At 36.8% G+C, this 9,300-nt stretch overlaps 1 protein-coding gene across 1 annotated transcript; it reads right to left on the bottom strand.

Annotated features, from left to right (window-relative positions):
- Window positions 1-1,294: 1,294 nt before the first annotated feature.
- On the bottom strand, window positions 1,295-1,893 carry LOC101889987 (uncharacterized). The gene has a single exon (XM_005184661.3). The coding sequence runs from the start codon at window positions 1,805-1,807 to the stop codon at window positions 1,511-1,513; it is 297 nt and encodes a 98-aa protein (XP_005184718.1). The 5' UTR covers window positions 1,808-1,893; the 3' UTR covers window positions 1,295-1,510.
- Between the last annotated feature and the right edge of the window lie 7,407 nt (window positions 1,894-9,300).

Below are 9,300 nucleotides of genomic sequence, written 5' to 3'. Positions count from 1 at the left end.
GGAATTCAAGCGTGATAGTGTGATTTCTTTATATTTGGCTGAAAACCCACAAGTGGCTACCGCTAGAGCTCTCCAGCATTTAAATGTGAATAAATCTCTTGTGTATCGTGTCATCGGTTGTAACCGTGATGCTAGTAGCGTAGACCGACGTCAAGGAAGTGGGCGGAACAGCAACATCAGCAGAAATGATTCGAAAAGTAAAGAAGCGACCCGCGTCACAGTGACCGAAAAATGGCTCGTGAGCTGAACATGTCGCAATATTAAATTCAGCAAATATTGAAAAGTGAGCTCGGGGTAAAGCCATTGAAATTCCAAGTAGTGCAAGAACTTACACCGCAGCAGAAAGAAAATAGACTCGATAGAGCTAAAGAGTTGTTTCGCTTGTTCGAAAGTGGTGAACTGCCGAATTGGGTTTTCTCCGATGAGAAACATTCTTTGTCCAGCACTTTGTAAACAAACAAAATGATCGCGTTTACTTGCCAAAGAGGTCATCTGAAAATTTGCACATTTAGTTGGTCAGCAGAACTCAAGCGCCGGCCATGGTAATGGTGTGGGCCGCCATAACAACCGATGGTCGTTCTTCGCCCGTATTAATTGACCCTGGCATCAGAAAAAATGCCGAAAAATGTCGCGAAAATGTTCTGGAGGGTGTATTAAAGCCTTGGGCACGTAAACATTATAGCCGCACATTCCAACAGGACTCAGCACGCGCCACCCAAAAATGGTTACAAAATTAGGTTTCTCGCTTCATTTCCAGCACACAATGGCCACCAAAATCTCCGGATAACAATCCATTGGATTATTGTGTCTGGAGTATTTTGGAAAGCAAGGTTGGCACTAAAAAATACCAAAGTGTCGATCACCTAAAACAAGCTCTTCGCCGGGAATGGGCCAAAATACCGCAGAGCAACATTCGGGCAGCGTGTGACGGTTTCATTGGCCATTTGAAGGCCATAATTCGTGCCAAAGGTGACCAATTCGAACAAATCTAAACTTTTTTAAAATTTGATGCTGTATCCGAAATTTAAAAAAAAATGTAAAAATTAAGGCGTTTGACCTTTTGCAGTTTTTTTATCTCACCCTGTGTACAGTAGAAAAATGTTTTTTTTTCCAAAATGTCAATCGCAAACAACAAAAAACCGAAAAGCATACATATACTTACGAAAATAGAAGGGGCAGTAACTCTCTTAGAAAATTTATATTAGGCCGAAGTAGAGATAAAGCTTCGTTCTAAATTCGCCCTAATTAACTACAGCAACATATTCAATCTGGATGATAAGGGATGGCAAATTTATTAAAATCCATCTACTTGGAGTGATTCTTTACTACTTTTTACCGCTTTGTTTTGAAATTTGTGACATTTGACATTTTTTCACCCAAAAGCCAACAAAGAATTCCAGAAGCTATTCCATTAATTAGTTCTCAACAAATTAGGCTTTAATACCTCATTTCTCTCCTCCCATTAAACATCAAATTGATTTCTTTTAAGCGCCACTCAATAAAATCCCATTCACTTAATTTTAAATGTCTCTTCGGTGATTTTTTCAATTTCTTTAATCTCCGTAAACACAGTCTTCGTTATCAGGGCCATAAAATCCTTGGACTTTTCCATAATTTGTTTTATTTTCTCCAGCAATTCCTTGTTTTCCGTTTCCAATCTACCTTTGAAGCCCTGCGCAGTGGCCTCGATGTAACCACGTAAACCCATTAGGGAAGCTTGAACGGCGACGAAATTCTCATATAGGCCCTTTGGGATCTTTGCCTCAATATCGAAATCACAGCTAAGTTTCTTTTTATTTCCTGACATTTTAATGGAGTTAGGTAATTTGAATTGGATTTAAAATATTTTCAAATTGAAAAGGAATGACAATTTAAGTAATTTTCAAATCTGAATGAAATAAAAACAAAATACTACTAAAAATATTTGGACACTTATCATTCAAGGCATATTTTTGAAAATGCCATAATTATTACCAGTAAGTAGCAAAACAAACCCTGGTTTGACTATAAGGGTGAGATAAAAAAACTGCAACAAAGTCAAACGCTATATTTTTTACATTTTTTTCTTAAATTTTATTGAATGAAAGCAAAAATATCGAAAATAGCATTAAATTTCAGAATAAGTTTAGATTTGTTCGAATTGGTTACCTTTGGCACGAATTATGGCCTTCAAACGGCCAATGGAACCGTCACACGCCGCCCGAATGTTGTTCTGCAGTATTTTGGCCCATTCCTGGCAAAGCGCTTGCTTGAGCTGATCGATACTTTGGTATTTTTTAGTGCCAACCTTGCTTTCCAAAATACTCCAACGAATTGGTACCCGGAGATTTTGGTGGTCATTGTGCGCTGGAATGAAGCGAGGAACCTCGGTAACCATTCTTGGGCGGCGCGTGCTGAGTGCGTAGGTGCTGAGTCCTGTTGGAATGTCTAAAGTCTACTGCCAAAATGTTTACATGCCCAAGGCTTAATATACCCTTCAGAATATTTTCGCGTTAATATTCGGCATTTATTCTGATGCCACGGAAAGCGACCATCAGCTGTTATGGCGGCCCACACCATCATTTTGCAGGAGCTTGAGTTCTGGTGGCCAACCAAAGGTGCACACACACGATCATTTGGTATGCTTACAAACTGCGTGACAACGAATGATTACTCATCGGAGAAACCACTTTCGGCAAAGCGAAGCAACTATTTAGCTCTATTGAGTCTATTTTCTTTCTGTTGCGGTGTAAGTTCTTGCACTTTTTGGAATTAATGGCTTTACCCCGAGTTCATTTTTCAATTTCAATGGAATATTGCGATATATTCAGCTCACCAGCCATTTTTGGGCCACTGTGACGCGGGTTTTGATCAAGTCGCTTCTTTACTTTTCGAACCATTTCTGCCGATGTTGCTGTTTTCTTCCGTCCACCTTTTTGATGTCGGGCTATTTTACCAGTATCACGGTAACGAGCGATGGTACGAGACACAACAGATTTATTCACATTTAAATGCTGGAGTGCTCTTACGATAGCCACTTGTGGTTTATCGTGGTTTCAAGACACAGACGGACATCGTTAAATCGACTTAGAATTTTATGCTGATTATGATTGTAAATGCTTTATGGGGTCTACGGCGAATATTTTGGAATGTCAAAGTTAATATACCCTCCTTTTCAAGTTGGAGGGTATAAAAATAGTGTATACAGGTTCAAGTATAGCCCACATAACGGTACATCCCAATATTCGGCATTTTAATGGTTTTAGTAAAATTTCTACACCAAATTTCATAGGGTCTTAATTAGTACTCGAGCAATATAAACTCTCCTTGCAAAATATTTACAGTACCTAGCTGAATGTCTTATAAAAACGTGGTTGCGTCTTGACATATTTGATTAATATTTTCCAACTAACAGTAGATGATATAAAAACTTCCACTCAGTTGAATTTAATCCTCCTACATTTCTTTAATTTATAACTATACGGTAACCCTAACATTTGTTTATGTTAAGTTCTCTATTTTGTTTTGTGCGTGGTCGGGTTTCTAATTAAAAAAGTTAACATAAAAAGTAATAAAGTGTGTAAAATTACAATTGAATGTGTCAAAATAAATAAAAAGTAATCAAATTCCAATGAAGAAATAGAAAATATTTGTCATAACTTTTTGGATTTGTTGATTGCTGTTTTGTTGCATTGTGTTGTGTTACAATTTCTTGGTGGCTACTTACGAGGGAAGAGAGAGAGAGAGAGAGAGTGTGAATGAACTGCAGTTAATTTTCTCACTATCTTCGTGGTGCATAAACATTTGTTCAAGGTAGATGTACTAGGTAATCGCATCAGCCCAGCTGACGGCACCATTAAATGTCAAAACAAATTGCTGTAATGAAGAATTCGCCCTAAATGCAACAACAAATTTGTTTATGTTGTCTTCCCTAAAAGTACCTTTTTATAATATTTCAAATAATTTAAGAGCAAGTTTAGAGTGAAACCAGTAAAAAAATTAAAAGAAATTGAAGGAAAGAGGTTAGAATGGAGTGCAGCTTTAAGAATTAAGTTAGCCTCAACATCTAAGATTCCCAAAGCACATCACGGGAAGTAGTGCTAGAATTCGACTCTCGCCATTTGCAGTTCCGGAAAACTTTCGGTTTAAACCAGTAAAATATAGTCATTATAAGTTTCTTGGTTTAAAAAAATATCGCAATACCACAATTAATACTTATTTTACTCTTATTTGTTTTACAATAAAAACTTTTATTGCGACTTTCTTTTACGACGAGAGGCACACAAAATAAAATGTAAACAAACACCTCGTTTCTGATTGGTTGAAACAAATTTGCCGCAACCTTTAAATGTCATGGCGAATCTATGTTTTTCCCCTTAGATGCCAATTTTGACATTTGAGGGTACCACAAAAGTTGCTTTGTTGTAGCAATTCGCCGATGCGGTTACCTGTTAGATCTACCTTGCATTTGTTGTTGTACGTTCCCAAATCTTTCGTTATTGTTGTCATCATGATCGTCCGTGAGAAGAAACTGTCCATAGAGATGCCAATATCAGAAAATTAAGGTAAGTTTTAACGTTGTTTTATTATTCCAAGTGTGGCTCATTTAGCGCATTTTCTGAATTCTCAGAATTTTGTTTCATTTTATAAAAAAGGAATCTAGGACTGATTGATTATTTGTAAATACTAAAAATAGCCATATTTTCACTGTAAGTCCAACTTCGAACTGAATTTTTTAAACAATTTTTTTCGTTATGGAGTTGTCATATATATCAAGTATTTGCTAAAGCCCTCATTTAAGGACCCCGCTATTTTTTCAAGGACCACATATTTATTTTTTTAGCAGTGATTACATATGTTTTTGTTTTTTAGAATGCCAACCATTTATTTTTTTTATAAAAAAGTAAAGTAAATATTTTCAGTATTTTAGAAATATTTTTCCAATGAACTCATTACTTTGTTACGGATATTATTCTCAGGGCCCTAAACATAATTTTTTTTGTAAGGATTTTTTCGAGGACGTCAGCACGATTTTTTCAAGAACCTTCAGTAAATTTGCAAGGGCCCTAAAATAGATTTTTTCTAGAACCTTATGTATTTTTTCTAGAATAGGTATGTTTATATTTTACGATCTTTTTTTAAGTAATTAAATTTAACAACTTCAAACGTGGATTGATATTTGATGTAATATATGGAGCTTCCTATCTCGCCCAGCTGAATCGATCTAGCTATGTTTGTATTGTATTGTATATGGCTGGGCAAAAGCCTATTAATTTGAATGGCCATCGGATAATATTTATATGATGAAATGGACCATACCTTTTGTTTACAATCATAATAAACTATATATCTTAAAATACTGATCAAATAGGCTCTTTCGCACACTTGGTCCAAACTCATCTACAGCGTAATTTTTCAGGCAATCATCTTTTTTCTTTTCCCCCCTACCCAATGTATCATCTTTTTTACCCTCCACCTTGGAAAGGTATATTAAATTTGTCATTCGGTTTGTAAAACCTCTAAATATTCGTTGTAGATCCCATAAAGTACATTCATTCATGATCAGCATTCTAAGTCGATTTAACTATGTCCGTCGGACTCTCCGTCTGTCCTTCTGTTAAAATCACGATACAGCCCATATTATTTGACGTAGAGTTTTTCAATTCGGCACAGTAGTTTGCATTGTGTCTAGGATGGTTGTTATTGATGAGATAGATATATCGGTTCACCTTTTGGGGATAGCCCCCATATAACGGTAGCTCCCGATATTCGCTATTTTGATGGTTTTAGCCACACTTTTCTACGGATTTGTCTAAAAATTTGGTATTTGTAGTTCGTAATGGATTCTAGCTCTGGGGGGCGAACAGTGGTACCTCCCGTTATTCGGGGATTTGTCTAATAATTGGTATTTTTAGTTCGTAATGAGTTCTAGCTCTGGTGGTGGAACATTGAATATATAGGTCCAATTTTTTTATAATATGTAACGGTTCATTCGGATTTTCTGCATTTTGATTAATTTAAGCCAAATTTTCGAATAGATTGTTGTTAAATTTGATATTGATATTTTGAAAATACCGAATATTGGGGGGGGGGGAGAGTACCGCTATATGGGGCTATACGATGTCGTGGATCGATATAGTCCATCTTCGAACTTGACCTGCCTGCAGACAAAAGACTGATGTGTGCAAACAGACAGACCTTCTTCTTAGAAATCCACGCTAATTACGCTTTCTTCATTCTTCGAAATATGAAATTTTTCTTCGTTACTTGCCTAGACGTCACAGGATAAATGTTAAAGTCCGCGACTGTTACATTCGCAGGTACTTTGTGTCCCATCAAATCAATCATTTCCATTATTCGGTTCTTTTGGGTTGGGTTTCCCACGATTCTTGACACAAATTTAAATTCAATAAAATTTCAAGCAACACTTTTTTTGTTTCATAAAACAAAGGCCATGTTCGGATAGATAAATCATAAAATTCATAAAATGTTTATTGTTATTATCTGATAATTTGCATTTATTGGATTTATGGAATTTTTAAATGTATCCGCAGATAAGATAAGACATAATTCCCTGTAATTTGAAGAAAAAGGCAGTTTAATGCCTGCCGCCGTCGTCGCTGTCATTTGATTTGAAACCACCTACTCTGCTCGGTGTCAGTCAGTCAGCATGTGCCATTGTCGATCATTAATCGCCGAAAAGAAACCAACACCAAAAAAAAAAAGAAACAAGATGTTCTTCTCATTCATCAAGGAGACAGTTGACATCGCCGTTTTCGGGGTGTTTGTTGTTGCAGCAGCAAACCAATCAAACGACCGAACAGCGAACAAAGACCATCAATTTCCCAATTAATGACATACAAAATCAATTAAGATCACTTGATCTGAAAGGGACTTGCTGGGCTGACAAAAGATGCCGAAGAAGAGGAAGAGGAAGGCATTACCTAAACAAATGTAAGTTGAGCAGCATCCAGGCCATGTTATAGCGCCTCCTTTGAATGGAGGAATAAAAACGAAATACATGACGCTCTCAAACATGAAATTGGGTCGCTTCGATGCTCTTTGTTTGGTCGTAATTTTTTGTTTTATTTTTTGGTTCAACTGTCAGCCGAAATAAAGAACCCACAAATTGCTGGTTGGAATTTTATGAGCCTATTTTATTGTTTGAAAATTTGAATGAATTTTTTTGTTTTTCTCTCGCTCTCCTTTACTTAAGTGTTTCTGGAGACTTTTACGGTTTGTTTTGTGTCGTAAAACCTGGGAAAAGGTGTCGATTTTAGAACACGTCATTAGAACGTTGATGATAGGATAAATTTTAATTTTAAAACAAAAACCCAACAACATCTCAAATATTCTGATAAAATCAAATAAATCGAGAATAAAATTTAATGTAAATTATTCCTTTTATTTAGGCAGGTTTATGGCAGCAATGTTGCCTGTCCATCAAAATCAGCTGAATATTCACAGCCGTCTGTCTCCCTGCCTGCCATTCATTCAGTCAGCCAGCCAGCCAGTCAGTCAGATTGTCATTTTGTTTTGCGTGACATTTTCCGTAAATCTCAACGTAAATCTCCTGAAATTAAAATCAACGCTAAAACACTCGCAGATAATTTTGTTTATTTCGTCGTTTCATTGCAATCGCTTTATTTCAATGGCTGATGGTTGTTGATTTCGAAGGAAATGAATTGCCTTTTGGAATGCCATCAAATGGGAATTAAATTTGCTGTCGTCTATGACACCAGTCTTAATGGCGGTAATGACTTTGTGCAGATTGTTTGCAGATTTCATGGAATTACCGAGATATTGAATGGAATAAATGAATGAATGTTTTATAAACGAGGGGAGGGGAGGGTTTCCAGTTTTGTTTGAATTTAATAACTGCCAGTGATTTCATTTTTTAAAGTCCATAAAATTGAAAAATACATGTTGAGTATAAAAAGTAAAGCAAAAATATTTTAATTAACTCGGTGAACTATAGACACATAATTCGAAATCATGACAGCAAGCCTTGTTCAAAAATAGCAAAGCTGAGGACATGAACGATCTCTTGTATTATTCTAATTTCCTATAGCCCCATAATTTTGACTGTGTTGTTAGGGTTTTTATACCCTACAACACTGTGTGTTAGGGGTATTATAAGTTTGATTGGGCCAAAAATTATGTAACTCCTCTTCCTCGGTACATATGGAGCATCTTATCCTATCTATGGATTTAATGGCTGCTCAGAAGCCTACCATTTTGTTTGGTCATCGGACTTTTATGTGGAAAAAATACGAAAATTTTCTACTAAACCGTATTTTTAATCTTGGCGAAATCACAAAAAAATGTCACTTCTGATCCTTACGGTGATACAGAAGCCAAGAGATAAAAAGTGAGATAAAAAACTGCAACAAATTCAAACGCCATAATTTTTATTTATTTTTTTTTTAATTTTATTATGAAAATCAAACATGTCGGTAATAGCACCAAATTTGAGAATAAGTTTAGATTTGTTCGAATTGGTCACCTTTGGAACGAATTATGACCTTCAAACCGCCAATGAATCCGTAAACTGCTGTCCGAATGTTGCTCTGCGGTATTTTGGCCCATTTACGGCGAAGCACTGGCTTGAGGTGATCGATACTTTGGTATTTTTTAGTAGCAACCTTGCTTTTCAAAATACTCCAGATACAATAGTCCAACGAATTGGTATCAGGAGATTTTGGTGGCCATTGTGCGCTGGAAATGAAGCGAGGAACCACATCTTGTAATCATTTTTGGGTGGAGCGTGCTGAGTGCAATGGTGCTGAGTCCTGTTGGAATGTCCAAGCTCTGCGGTCAAAATGTTTGCGTGCCCAAGGCTTTAATACACCCTCCGGAATATTTTCGAGATAATATTCGGCATTTATTCTGCAGGCCACGGTCGATTAAAAGGAGCGGAGGGACCATCGGGTGTTATTGCAGCCCACACCATCACCATGGTCGGAGCTTAAGTTCTGGTAGCCAACCGAAGGTGCACTTTTTCAGCTGACCTCTTTGGCAAGTAAACGCGATCATGTTTTCTCATCGGAGAAAACCAAATTCGGCAGTTCACCACTTTCGGCCAAGCGAAGCAACTCTTTAGAGTCTATTTTCTTTCTGTTGCGGTGTAAGTTCTTGCAATTTTTGGAATTTCAATGACTTTATCCCGAGCTCATTTTTTAATATTTGCCGAATGGAAAATTGCGATATATTCTGCTCACGAGCCATTTTTCGGCCACTGCGACGCGGGTTTCGATCAAGTCGCTTTATTACTTTTTGAACCATTTCTGCTGATGTTGGACGGAAGGTCCACTTCCTTGA

This window comes from Musca domestica, unplaced genomic scaffold (genome assembly GCF_030504385.1).
Source record: "Musca domestica strain aabys unplaced genomic scaffold, Musca_domestica.polishedcontigs.V.1.1 2, whole genome shotgun sequence".
Classification (NCBI taxonomy): Eukaryota; Metazoa; Arthropoda; class Insecta; order Diptera; family Muscidae; genus Musca; species Musca domestica.
The sequence above is the reverse complement of the archived record's forward strand: the minus strand, read 5'-3'. Positions and strand labels throughout refer to the sequence as shown.

Bases quoted from the DNA above. Each gene is read 5' to 3' on its own strand.
- LOC101889987 (XM_005184661.3), bottom strand. From the start codon at position 1,807: ATGTCAGGAAATAAAAAGAAACTTAGCTGTGATTTCGATATTGAGGCA.